The sequence below is a fragment of the Taurulus bubalis genome, assembly GCF_910589615.1.
Source record: "Taurulus bubalis genome assembly, chromosome: 9".
NCBI classification, from domain to species: Eukaryota; Metazoa; Chordata; class Actinopteri; order Perciformes; family Cottidae; genus Taurulus; species Taurulus bubalis.
Window position 1 is genome coordinate 20,263,692 of NC_136597.1, and position 14,097 is coordinate 20,277,788.

General features: G+C 41.4%; 2 protein-coding genes across 2 annotated transcripts; both read right to left on the reverse strand.

Annotated features, from left to right (window-relative positions):
* Positions 1-1,701: 1,701 nt before the first annotated feature.
* gxylt1a (glucoside xylosyltransferase 1a) lies at positions 1,702-9,565 on the reverse strand (the record flags this gene model as incomplete). Its single annotated transcript, XM_079224229.1, has 8 exons — positions 1,702-1,863; positions 5,072-5,244; positions 6,018-6,141; positions 7,190-7,441; positions 7,532-7,663; positions 8,031-8,214; positions 8,663-8,755; positions 9,348-9,565. The coding sequence occupies 8 exons, from the start codon at positions 9,563-9,565 to the stop codon at positions 1,702-1,704; spliced, it is 1,338 nt and encodes a 445-aa protein (XP_079080355.1).
* A 949-nt stretch (positions 9,566-10,514) lies between these two features.
* LOC306741638 (YY1-associated factor 2-like) lies at positions 10,515-13,830 on the reverse strand (the record flags this gene model as incomplete). The annotated part of the gene is made up of 4 exons (XM_079223953.1): positions 10,515-11,395; positions 11,498-11,650; positions 13,346-13,471; positions 13,805-13,830. The coding sequence occupies 4 exons, from the start codon at positions 13,828-13,830 to the stop codon at positions 11,155-11,157; spliced, it is 546 nt and encodes a 181-aa protein (XP_079080079.1). The 3' UTR covers positions 10,515-11,154.
* Between the last annotated feature and the right edge of the window lie 267 nt (positions 13,831-14,097).

Genomic DNA, 14,097 nt, shown 5'->3' on the forward strand with positions numbered 1-14,097 from the left:
TCCAAAAGACCTTGAACAACTGTTTCAAAGTGACTGGAGGTTCTTTCTCAAAAGTGTCAGTGCATTTTCCACAATGCTGAGAAAGCCTTTGTGACCCGATGGTGCTCACCGGACAGATATGTACCAACATTGGCTTCACAGAAGAATAACAAATATAACCTGTTCCACAGATTATTAATTACTATTACTAATAGTTATAATAATAATTAATTACCTTACTAATCTTGACAGGCAGTTTGTAAAAAGTCAAGTTTAATTCCAACCATGGAGGGCCACTTAGGCATACCGCATACCTGTTAGTCAAAATTCTGGAGCAATAAAACCGTGACTCACATTCTGGAGCCGTTACATTATTAATATTTTGTATTATTTTGGTTATTATTACGTGTTAATCTTTGAACAGCAGCCGCAGTGAGTGAACCGCCTGTGTGCGTTATCACATTAGCGGAGCAGAGGCCAGGACTCTGAAGCGAGTTCAACATACCCGGGTTATCTTTTGGTTATCAGGCTTAACTCGCCCTAACAACCTCGACCCAGCCGGGCGGTCCTACGAAGCGGGTCATCCACTCGGTAAATCAACCCGGGGGTTCTCCATCGGTCTGTGAGCGCGGCCACGTTACAAAAGGTGGCGTTTGCAGCACATGACCAATCGTAAGCAAGCCATAAATTAGAAGGCTTTTAATATCCCTGCCCCATCTAGAGCGCTGGTGGATCTGAAATAAATACATTTGTGTATTCAATTAAATAAATGTGTTGCTTAGATGTAGTTTTTTAGAATAGAAGATACTTCATTCATTAAATTATTTTAAGAAATGTGTTCTTAAATTCCCCCGCCCCCAGTAACGCAAGTATAAGTCTGCGGGACAGCAAGGCATATATGACATGCGATATGTCGCACTGCAACACACGGCTCAAAATCTGACACACATTAATATATGATAAGAGAATATATACAGATTTTCTGTGATTGTGTTTCCATAAAAGTAATTTATGCTGTTAGTTTGCCACTGAACCGCCTGGGTTAATTAATACAGGTGCGCATTGCCTGCAGGAGACCAAACAGATTTTTTTTTTTACCTCGCTAAAAATGTGGAATAAATTCAAGCAGAATGTTTTGTTTTCAACGGAATACAAACATGTCGCCAGATCCATCGTGCTCTCGAGGAGGCAGAGATATTACAAACCTTTACATTTATGCATTCAAGCCAGCTGTGTTTTCTGCATTTGGCAGTTCAAAATGTGCTGCTTTCTCCCTAGATTATGACTCTAACTCCTTCACATTTGTTTAATATTACCTCAGGATCCATGCACCAGGATTTGATTGGTCAGTACATAACATAACCTCCGGAGCAGCCCTGAAGTTACCTTCCTAACCCCAAATCCTGCTTCTTAGCACCGGCCCCAGCTGAAACAGTTCTGTGAATGTGTTCCAGCTATGAACCAGCAGACACACAACTTCTACATGTCACCGTCCCAAACGGAGGAGCCCCCCTAAAGACTTTGGACTGGCTCTGCTAAGCGTGTTGTCATTGATTTATCTCTATAAATATTTCCACCTCGTTCTAGCAACAGAAGCAGAGAGATTGTCTTCTGCCTGTGGTTGAGACCGACTTGTGGCTCGACCACAGCAGTATCTTACATCCAGAGAGAAATTAGACACTAATCATGAGTGATATATCAGTGATATCTGTTCTGTCCTGATCATCTTCTCCGCGTGACGTCTTGTTGAACAGACATGATGCTCCGCTTCAACTTCTTGGTAAACAGGTGACTGGCTCTTCCACAGTAGGTGTTAGTGGTGCTCTGCAGCGACGCTTCTAGCGGCTGAAGCAGCGAGGTCTCCATGTCCTCCCCAAATGTGTACTGTGATGAAGACAAAAGTGTGCATGTATTATATTTATGATTTCAGAATAAACATCTGATTCGATCACAGCGTTGAACATCCACAGGTATGCGTCTTTGACTTCAGCTCTTTTTAAATAAATCAAGCAGAGTTTACCTGTTGCAGCACTGATGGGACAATAAGAAGTGCATTTACATCACAAGGATTAAGTGCCACATTTATCACCGTCACTTCAAGACAAACAACATTCCGCATTTGATTCATAACTGTCAATTTCAGAGAGTGTTTGGATGATGAATATCTGTTCCTACAACTCTACATGAACGGGCTCAGTGGGGCGTAACGGCATTGGTGAGAGCTACAGCTGCAGCATTCCAGATATACTTCATTATTGAGCGCTTTTGTGTCACCAAGTGAACAACAAAGATAAAACTTCCAAGCCCTTAAGCCAGTTAATATAAGCAGCTCCGGCTTTTGTCACGTACAGTATGAAAATAAAGATGCGGGTCTTTTGTTTTTATACCATTGTTTTACTGCTCTAGTAAATAAGAAGAAATCACTATTTTACAGCATCTCATTTGACTCCAGTTTGGCCAAGCATTAGGTAAGTCAAAGCACACTTTCTTTATTATCTTTCATATACTGCAACAGGCAATAAAGCACCATTAACAGCCGCCTATCGATTTTTATGTGGATGCTGCGGGTGCTTTGTCCACACAGCCATCATGATGTCTCAAACTAGCATCAGCACTAAAAATTTTACAACTCTTCTGTGGGCTTGGCTGCGTAATGGTAGCGCTCTTTATTGCAAGCTCCTCTGCTGGCTGAGAGAACTAGGCTGACTAAGGAGCTCTTGGTGGGATGGAAATGAGAGTTTCCTCCAGAATTGCCTGCTCCAGGCTTTAGGATGCTGTCCTCAAAGGACTGAGTGGGAACAAAGTGGGAGGGGGCCTGAGGAGCTGGAGCAACAGGAAGCGCGGATAAAAGCTTCAACAAAATATAGCTTAGAACAACAAAGGATGAAATGCGCTTCAGTTATACTCCTTTCTAATAAGCTTATTGTACGACAAGGTCTTGTATCTTACATTTATTTACTTAATACGGGACTCGTATTTTCGATTACAAACCACAGCACTCCTCCGCCTCCTGAAATCAGGTGAAGGTTGGTATTTACCGTCTTGGATGCTGGATGTTTGTGCTGTCGGAGAGACTGATGGAAGCATGAGGGCCGAGTGCCCTATAATGAAGCCCGCTCGTTTACTTAATGGCTGAGAACATTGCCCACACTGATAGTGGCCAGGCTGGGCCCTGTGGCGGTAATGGATGGAGACCAGCTAATGAGGCTTCCCTTACTCCCCCGATTGCTGCCTGCATGTTGACCGGTGTGCTGAAATCAACAAGAGCGGATCGAAGGCGAGACGCCAACGCAGCAGAGAGCTCTCCGACTGACTTGCTTCCCTCATCGATGACGGATGTGGAGCGGATTTTTAAGCCGTGAACTCGGAAATGCATAAATAACGCAAAGTCAATTTGACAGATGTCCTACTTTTTTTTTTTATCCAAGTTTATTTTCAAGTGCCAGCAGAGCACTGGCAGAGCTCTGTAGGGCGTCATACCAACTTAAAGACGGACGTGTTTAGAGTGTACAGAAGGCCTAAAGACGCAGCCAGGCCTCACCAGCTGTTCCAAGTGAAATCGGGCCTATGAACGACACCAGGAAGAGGCTGCTACAGGACGAGGGTGGAGATTATTGTCAACAAATCCAATGAAAAGACCAAAACAACAATAAATGGCTCCTACTAACAAGCATCGTCTGTGTGTTCCAAATCTGATATTGCGTACACCTCTGTGCCAAAGTCTTCCATTGATGTCCAAAGAATTTTAAAAGCACATCAATGAGCAACACAATTTCACTGGCTGTTATGTTTCTTCACTTCATCTTCTTTTAGCCTTTTATCTGACAACATCTAAAGCAAGCATTCCAGTGGCCAAAGCAGGGGGCGGGCTGATTTGTCTGGTTTTGGAGAGCTAATACGGGATGACGAAAATATGAAACAGGCTATTGATTAGGCCCTGGTGGACGAAAGCTACTATGAGAGAAAAGCAATGACCTGGAGTGCCTATTGATAATGTAATGACGTGAACATGGCTCACCAAATAGTCGTGTTTCTTTAGAGGGCAGTTGTGTAGGTCCAGAGGGACCAGAGAGGAAGCATAAACAGGATTGCTCCTCACTTAAGAGTGGGCGGTATACTGGTTTCATCACAGTTACCAGTGGCAGGTTCAGCCACAACATGGATTTTGCAATACAGTCTGTCTTTACCGTGATAGACGCAGCATCTGATGAACTACAGCGCTCCCACACAGTTTATAATGCGTATTGTTATGTCCAGGTTTAGAGCAGCCACAAAGCCTGTCTGCAGCTGCTAAACTGCATCGGCTTGCGCGAGTGTGATGTCAGCAGAGACAGCATTGCCGCTTTGGCCGGCATTGGCACTGACAGCCCTTATCAGATAATTTGGTCTATTTTTGCCACACAAGCCAAATCTCTATGGGAGCCGAGCTGCTCGCCGTCCATGTGTCTTTTGTACGGTCCAACAGTGTCTACTGTCTTTAAATATAAAAGTTACGTCAGGATTTGGTTTTCTTCAATGATGTAAATTCTTTGAAATGAATTGTTATTCTTATTTTGGCTGTGGTGAAAAGATGTGGAAATAAAATCCCTTACGGCTGAAATCCAGGTTGCTCTGCAGTAAAATTCCCTCACAACTCAAAACAACAGCATGGCTTTTACTAGGAATGAATCTCATTACATTCACATTATGGGGGAGGCTACTCCCTCCAAAACCCACGCAGGTCTATACCTCATTTTCATTCTTATTTGGAGGTCAAAATCATGTTTGCAGATGAGCGTCCCTGTTAATTTTGTAATATCGTGATATAATACAAAATAAAACTGATATACATTTTACATAATATTTCCCACTTTTATTCTCACTAGAATAAACAAAGCTATTCAAAAATGACTTCCCCTTACATTAAGTTGTCTGTCCAGTTAACTGTCTGGAAGCCTCTTAATAAAAGCTTTTGCAAGAGTAAATCTACTTCGTTCAATTATGGAATTTTTGAAAGACATGTTGATTGTTGAAAGAAGAACCCTTGAGTTGTTTATTGGACTGGAGGGGCTCAGAAAACCCACAGATGTATGCTTAGAGAGGCTGACGCTACCTTGTGGATGGCGTCGTAGACGGCTCGAAATGCAGGCTGCTTGTCATCATGGTAAACTCCTCTGTTCCCATGGAGAATGAAGACACCTTCTTGGTCCGCTTTTAGACAGTTGCTGCCATAGATGCAGTGGTCTGGACGGTAGTTCCACTGGCAGGGAAACACGTATAGGCTTTCTGTAGAGCAGCAAGAGACATGATGGGTTTGATGAAGATAGTAAATAAGAGGGTATATTTAACCTGTTATAAAGTCTAAAATATTTCTTTAAATGGCCAAAACAACAAATGTCCATCGTCAGAGTTTCTGCAGATTTCAACCAGTTCAATTTAAGTCTTTCGCACTAGGATGAAGGACAATTGGTATGAATGCAAATAAGTCCTCAACTCACTTTAAGTACCTACATTTATTGATGTGCAATAGCAATATATTCTACAGTTAAGACGATGCTTGCTTCAAGTTAATGCGCGAGCTGAATTCATAGCTGGCTGCTGTGGTCCTGAAGTTTGGACCACCGCCGAACAGTGTTAAGAGATCGCTGGCATCTGTTGGCTGCTTTTCATTGCGGCTCGATGTTTTTGACATTTCATAAGCTATTCCAATGCTTTGATTGTCAATGCCCCTACTTATCGTTCTGTTAATCGTGGACGCGGGGCGACCATTATCATGGCCAACCAACAAGAGACTACAAGCAGATCGTGACACGCTTCATGGATGTGCTCAGGTAAATTATGACTGTGGTGGAAAAACTGTATTTCGATTGTGGTTCCTTTCTCCCCCAGACAAAAAAATAAATAAATAAATTCCAATGACCATCTTGATTATTTTCAGTGTACACAACAGTAGAGCATTAATTTTAAGACCTACACAACCATATTGAAGACAATGTCAGACCTTTAACTTAATGGAATTTAAATGAACTAAAAATAATGTTATATGTGATTGCACATACCTGGATTATGGTGAAATATGATATTAAGAAGGTCTTGGTCACCCCAGGTGATATTGAGTTTATACTTCTGGAGAAGGGGCATCAGAATTTCCTCCCACTTCAGTGCAACTGTTGTCATGTCATTCTGGAAGGAAAAAGACAGCAATCAAGAGAACATTCATGCCAGTTTCCATCTGGAATTCATCAACCTGTAATTCTGCAAAATTAATCACTTCGTCAACACTTCATATCAACTCAAAGAAACCGTTTTGTCTTTCAAGTGAGTGCGATCATCGTGGCGGTTTAGAAAGGTATGACAAGAGTGACCTCAGCTGGTCGATGTTGGGGATGCAGCTCCTCCTGAAGCCTCCTTCAGTGGTCTCAACTATTTTTCAATGTCTACATTTCTCACATCTCAACAGGATTTAAACATAGAGAAATATTGTCGTTATGTATGTGTTATTATGCTATGATTTTACTGGTCTGGCCCACTTGAGATCAAAATGAGCAGTATGTGGCCCCTTAACTAAAATGAGTTTGACACCCCTGCCATAGATGAGAATACAAATATCCACCTACAAACATTGACAGGGACAAAATGAAATGTGTAGTGTTTGTTAGTTATTGTTTGAGCCATACTTTTCTCATAAACATACCTGTGGATCTGGACATTATACAATATACATTAAGATTGTTCAACATCTGCTTAGAAGGATGCTAGGGGTGAGAACGAGGGGGCTATAGAATATTGATAGGATGTACACATCCTTTTGGGAAATAATTAGTGAACTGTTCATCAAAACTGTTTTATTTGTGAATAAATATAATAAATGAAACATTATTTAAAAGTTCTCCTCATCTGCTCTTTTGACAAGATGGAATATGATTTTACAGCTTTCCCTTGAAGTGTTTTGGGTGTTATCTATAGTAGTAATAATGATGTAAATTTGCATAGTTTTAAGTCAAATAGCTTAAAATGTTCTTGAGGCTTCTTGTGGATCCCGAAACGGTAGAAAATTCAAAATGTAACAATGATTGCTGGTATGAGCCGACACACCCGCCAAGATGTGAACAAAGGGAGTACAGGCACTTAAAGCAGGAGATACATTGGAATAATAATTTGGAAACAGCTGACAGTAGTTAACAAGCTGCAAAAAACTACAGGCAAAAAAAGAAATCTACCTGCACATTACCTTAAAAGATTTCTCCCTGAGGCGCGTCATGTTCATGAGCATGACCCCTGAGTTGATGCCCGTCTTGCCATAGTAAGGGTGGCGGGCAAAACGGTTGTACCAGCCGATGCGTGGCTCCTCGTGCTCTGCAGCCATGGCAGCTAAGTGGCTTGAGTTGAACTGAGAAAGAAGGGCCCAGATGTCCTCTACTGGCTGCAGAAAAAGTATATCCGTGTCCACATAGAGCAAAGAATCCACCTCCTTCAGAATCAGCTGGAAAAACAGAATATAAAAATAAACTCATTAGCAAATTTGACTATATGTGTTACAAGTTATACACAGAACGGATGACTTGAGACCTACTGGCAGGAAGAGCCTCTGGGAGGCACAAGGTTTGAAGAGCTTCTTCCACTCTTTTGCATTTTCCTCAGGAAAAGTGATGGGGTAGATGGTGTAGTTAAATTTGGACAGCACTGTGCTGGGCCAGGAGTCCAGCTTTTACAAGAAAGATAGCACAAAGAAAATGTTGAGATCAACATGTAAGATTTTAACTGAAGTTGTTTATAAAAAATAAAAAGATGCATCGCAGCCTTCTGGCCAGAAAGTGACAACACCTGTGTAAAGAGAATACTTTACTGTGAAGACGTTCACGCAATGCACAATGACAGACTGTTTCTCAAACATGCCTCGAGTTTGCTTGCACAATTTGTGCAATTGTTGCAACAATGCCTTCTTAATGTCATTCTCTGACAATGACATAATACATAGTCATAATGGGCTATTGCTTCAAGACATTATTTAAAACCTGAAAATGAATACACACGTACATGCAAGTTCTGGTGTTACAGGGGAAGACACTTACAGCCTTTCTGAAGTGGCCATGTAGATGATCCTCAGCAAAGATGTAAAAGTGCAGAGGCTTTATGCTGAAGAGAACAGCCGACTTCAACATGGCAAGAGTCTCCTCAAGCCTGGGGCCACAGGCCACCACAGCCAGGTGACTTCTCCCATCACCATGTTCCTGGACTTCAGAGCCTGATCTCTTTCTGAGCACCAAGACAAAGTAAAATAATTAGTCATTAACCTCAGTTGTTATTCATACAACAGCATGGATACGCTGACATTTGCAAGAGATAACATAGTAATAAAGATATCAGCAGGCTGACGGGTGCTCAGCTCTGAAGAGTTAGAACTGTCCTTGGGTTTAATGAAAGATAGAATAGGACTCTCTCTCTCTCTCTCTCTCTCTCTCATGCTTTGTGCTGCTTGTAAACTACTACTTTTAAGTTTAGAAATGATGAATGCAACGTGTCATTTCAGAGACCACTCTGCCAATTTGCAACATGTGTCTCTGATGATGCAAGCATAGGTTAAACTTTAGCAAGACAGAAGTCTGTAAATAAGATACTGGTATGTTTAGTGGTGTGTATGTGAATGTCTATCTACACAACAACATTGGTATAATGTAATAGAGATGCACAAAATCTGTCATACCTAATAGATGATTCCAATAAGCAGTTCACTCCACAAACATCAGCAGGCAGTCTCCAATATGGATTCCAGTAAGAAACTGACAGTTTTTTACACCTGACAGAATGAAAACATGATCTTTTGGATCCGTAAAGTTAAATTATTCTCCGAGACATCAGACATGTTGAAGGGTTAGATCTGCCCCGAACTACCTCCTAGAGTTAGTTGTTTAATAGGTGGATGTTAGCCAGCAGTAATGTTAATAGTTAATCAATGACGACAAAAAAATGTCCTCTTGGGGATTAATAAAGTATATATTCATTCATTCATTCATTATCTAACTAGCTTAGCTCGCTAGCTAAAAGGTGGTAGCTCGTATTATGTATACAAGATAGCATTAGCAATACACATAACCGTATAGACAGAGGGTGTTAAACAGCACAATAAGGTTATAGGCCGAGTATATTTTCAATTGATCCAGCCAATGACTTAACGTTACGCAGCTACCACTAAAGCTTTAGCAGGTCAATTAGCGTCTCAACGGCAACATTATGTATTATTCTGGTCCAACATAACAGCCACGCTCACCTGGTAGCAACTGGCGTACAAATGCAGGTAAAGCCGACCACTAACTAGGTTACAAATGTGTCAGTAATGAAATGAACGTGCAGTGACGTATATTAGCTAGCTAGCTAGCTGGCAAAGCTACCTGTCGAGTCCTTCGTCGCGGTCTCGAAGGCCCACCAGTCCGGGCTTTTTCCTGAGAAGGTGCCCGGTGTCATGAGCTCGCCTGTCGGGTACCCCCTGTTCGTTCAGGTTCCAGTCGGCTCCGTCTTCCAAGGTGGAGGCTAGTTGATTGAACACGTACAACAGTGAAAAGAAGCTGAAGACCATGCACAGGAGAAATGCTTGATGATAGCATCGCATCTTGCGTTTCTAGTTTGTATGCGCTAGCTGAACATTGTTGTTGTCGTTGATTCTTCCATCTCAAACATCAAGTCAGAAGCTAAACCGAAGGGCACGTTTGCTGTTGACAGTATTTCTGCCCCACCCACATCTGTTCCACGTGTGTTTAGTTTGAATAAACGTCTGTCAGTAACGCCGCAGCATTACAGCCAAGTAGCTACCACCGACTCATTTATAATACATGTCACACATGATGGGAACACAGGGGTCAAACATTCTGATAAATAGTGGAGAAAGGGACTCAGCCCAAATCCCATCTTCTTGTCAGTAAAGAATACAGCAACCAGACCTTCGCTGGGTAAAAGTACAGAAACAATATCAGCAAGCTCGATTTGAAGAATCAAGTAATCATGAAATAAAGTAAATGTCATTCCTTATTTGTAAACCTCAGTTTAATGTTGTAGCTGTTTGAAAGTCTAATCTCTAGCAATTCACAAGTTGTTACATATTTTGTTTGTAAAATCTTAATATGCAAGTCAAATAATAATAGTGGAAGAAGATGTACAATATTTCTCTCTGAAATGCTATGTGGTAGAAGTATTTAGAAGGTGGAAATACTAAAGTACATCACGGTTTCCCATGGCCCTACAGCAAGGGTAAGGAACATGGTGCAGGCCGGGTAAAGAAATTCATAAAAAGCCTACATGCAGTACGTTGAAGTGTGTGCAACTTATTGATTGACCTGAATGCATTAGTCATGATGAAACAATGTAATCCAATGACTGTGGCGTTACTAAAGCAGGTATGTTCCGGTAAAGCAACTTATAAGAATTTCTTATGAACTGGTCCCGTTTATAATGAAAAAAAAAAAAAAAAAACATATCAAAGTATCTACAACTTGTTTTATTTAACATTATTTTACAATATAAACCATTCTATAGATTAAATCATGCTTAACTCTACCGAGTGAATGAGAAGCATACTTAGAATTATTATTCAATACTTCAATACTCAAATGTTACAGTAAAAAAAAAAGAAAAAAGATTGCATCCAATGGCATAATATGAGTTGAATAAAGCCAGTAACCAACAGTGTTATGATTTACTGATGATGGGAAAAGTGGAAATAATGCAAAAAAGAAAAAACGTTATCATGAACATAGAATGCCATTAAGTGCAAATAACGATAACAAAATTCAAGGATAAACTACAGTTCTGAGATGACTTTTTCATTTTCTTTCATAATGCACCAAGTATTCTGCGCTGCAACGACCAACGCAGTGCGACGCTGACGTAACACCGGCGCGTTAAAACATGAGCAACCACAACACGAGGCAGAAATCCAGGATTTAAATGCTACCGTTCCTTTTTTTCAGTCCATCGTGACAGATCTTTGTGGCAACAGTTCTTTTGAGTTGAGCGCACAGCATACGTCCCGACTCCCAAATTCTTTATCATCACGGGAAGGCAGTGAAAAATACAGCCCCAAAAAGAGGTGAATGCTATCACATTGGAATTTGTAGTATTATTAATGCATGTTGAAGTTCAAATCGCTCGTTGAGGCTGGAGAGAGTGCAGAAGAATGGGTCGAGCTGACAGGGAATGTGAAGGCTAGCGAGTCTCTCCGTTAACCGGTGAGCCTTCCCTGTGAGGCGAAGAGCATCTGGAGACCCCTCGTTCAGTGTTATCAGAGCTTGAGCCACTTTGACTGTGTTGGTCCGCTGAGGCAGCGCTTGTCGAAGTGGACGTGGGTTTGGCTTTCTCCTTAAAGTCTGTGATTATTACTGTCAAGTCTCCGACTGTGACCTCTAGATGCTGGGCGCTGCTCCTGTCTATGTTTTTTAACCGGGGCCTGGGGAGGAGACAAACAAATGGATGTGAAATCTGCTTGTTAACCACCGAATAAGATGAGCGATTCCGCTATTTTTTCCTTTTGAAAACATGTATCAATTACCTCATCTTTTTATGGCTTTTCTTTTTCAGTGTTAGTTCTTTATCACTCTTGTCTTTGTCGGATTTTTCCTTCTTCTCCTTTTTGGGCAGCATGGGGGGTACAAACTGCTGATTCGCTTGCTGTGCAACCAGCTGAGCAACAGGCCGTGGTTTTCTGAAAGAGACAAACACAGTCAGTGGCCTGATGGTTGCATTCATATCACGGAACATTTAAGAAGGGTCAGCATGTGGTTTGCACTGCTTGCACTGTGCAACTATTCAATTTGACCCGGAGGAACACTGAAACAACTTCTGCTTGCTGAAACCATTACTGCCTATTTCACAATTCCAAAATAAGTGATGGGGATGAAATCCACAGTTCCCTTGCTGGCAGCAGTAACAAACACTTCTTTGGACAGGAGAAATGATTAGCTACCAAATCTGTATCTATGTCCACATGTGCATCCGAATACTGTTTAAAGACAGACTTGAAAATGTGTCTTAACAATTTGATTGGTTTAAGTAATTGACACGAGCAAGATCACTTTACTTAACAAACTAAAGTGATTTTGTTGTACATGCAAGTTCTGGTGTTGTAGGGGTTGTTTTATGGCATTGCGCGTCATAGTCCAGGCAAAATTGTACGCTGGTGAAACACGAGTGTTACAATCTTCATGGGAAGCCCAAGATATGACATCACGGCACTGAAGCAGTTTCAATAGAATTTTGCAGGACTGAGTCCTAAGTCCCGGTTACGAGTCAGCATTTTTTTAACTTCTGGATCCCTCGTTTTTTTTTGTCAATGTTTAAACAAAAGTTTGTTAGATAATTGGATCTGTGGTTAACAGAAGTTTAAGAGATTAAAAGACTAGCTCAAAGAGACTACAGAATGTCATCAAGTCCCTTGTTGTGTAACTCACGCTCATGAGACCATGAGCGTGAGTTACACAACAAGCGTTTTAGTTCATTTATAGCTTAATTTTAACTTTTCAAGTTTCTTTTTCAGGTTACTCTCTCCTTTTGTTTTAAGAGCTTTGGTGAAAAGATTCAGACTGACTCCCCTTTCTTTTTGGGTTAGAGATGAATTTACCCCCATTGGGGCTCTCTATTTCTATGCTAATTAAATACGGGCAGACTGCCTGTGAGAAAACACAAAAGAGATCGAGACTGTAAAAGATTTTTTGCGATGACACCACTGTGCAGTTAATGCTGTCCATATATTAGTAAATAGAGTATTTTGGGATGTAGTCATACAGAACATTTTTATTATACTACCCAATAGGTGTTCTATGAATTCTCCACATCTAGCAAATACGTACATAAGTACGTACATCTTTGGGTTAAGCACACACACACACACACACACACACACACACACACACACCTACTGTAGTCTAATACAACATTGAACTCTATGGTCATTGTGGAGACTGTGGATTATAATGTTGATGGTATTGTGTAATACTGAGTGTAACTTCTGCCATAACCCCCACCCTCCAACACACACATTACGTTTTATAAAAATATTTTCATTTGATTTGTTTGTTTCCCTTAAAAGCTTATCAAATACGCTAAATTCCCAGAAGCACTCGGGACATGAGCTCGGTGGTACTGTAAACAATGGCTCTGACCAACACTACAATCTCAAATTGTACACGAATCTCAAATCAGCAACTATCTAAACACGTCAACAAACACTGGACATTAATCCCTTCATGAAGATACGATGTATTACAGGGCTGTTGTGGCGGATAGGTGGAACGCTACCTAATAAAGCTGCAACCGAGTCCACTTCTTTAGACCCTTTTCAATTAAAGTAGTTCGCAGTGCTTCGATTATTAAAACCATGAACGGCTCCAGTGATTCTTACCGAGTTGACGTACCCTTCCTGACATCACACATCATGCACTTGAACGCCTCCGCGGTGTTCCTGAACGTGCAGACGCTACAGTCCCAGTACCCATCGTCGGCGGAGGGCTTCGTTTGCCGCTTTGGCCTTCAGACAAAAACAAAACAAAAACACTGTGATAACGCCATATTTGCAGTGAGCGCAATGCTTTCAAAGAACCCCCTCTGTCCGGTAACGATTACCGGAACAGGAAAGACACGACTCTCAAGTTCTTATCTGCTCAGGAGTCAGTCATTGAGGAAATGGGAGATTTCAGTTCACACAGGCAGTCGCCCCTTATTAAACCATCAGCCAGCCGCCATGAACACTTCAGTGTTAAAAAAAAAAAAAAAAAAAAAGAAGCTCCATCCATTGACCGAGCCTTCTGCTCTCAAACGGCCCGATAAAGTCTCCATTCACAGATACTAGCGACAGTTTTACCTTGTGGGGCTCTTCTTGTCGCCCATTTTACGAAACTTCGACTCAGTGGAGTTAAAATGATCTATGTTACAGGTGAAAAAACGCATTTAGCTGCTACTCAGCTGTCGCGGAAACTCCTGTCGAGGACGGTCACGTGACACGGGTTCACCCAATCACCTTTAATGTAATCGCTACAGACACAAGCAGCGATTAATGGGACGTTGATGGAAGTCGCTTTGTACATTTGTACATCAGAAGAGGAAGTCGCAGGCTCCTAGACAGCCTTTAATGAGGAATAGGGGCGTCAAATGTGC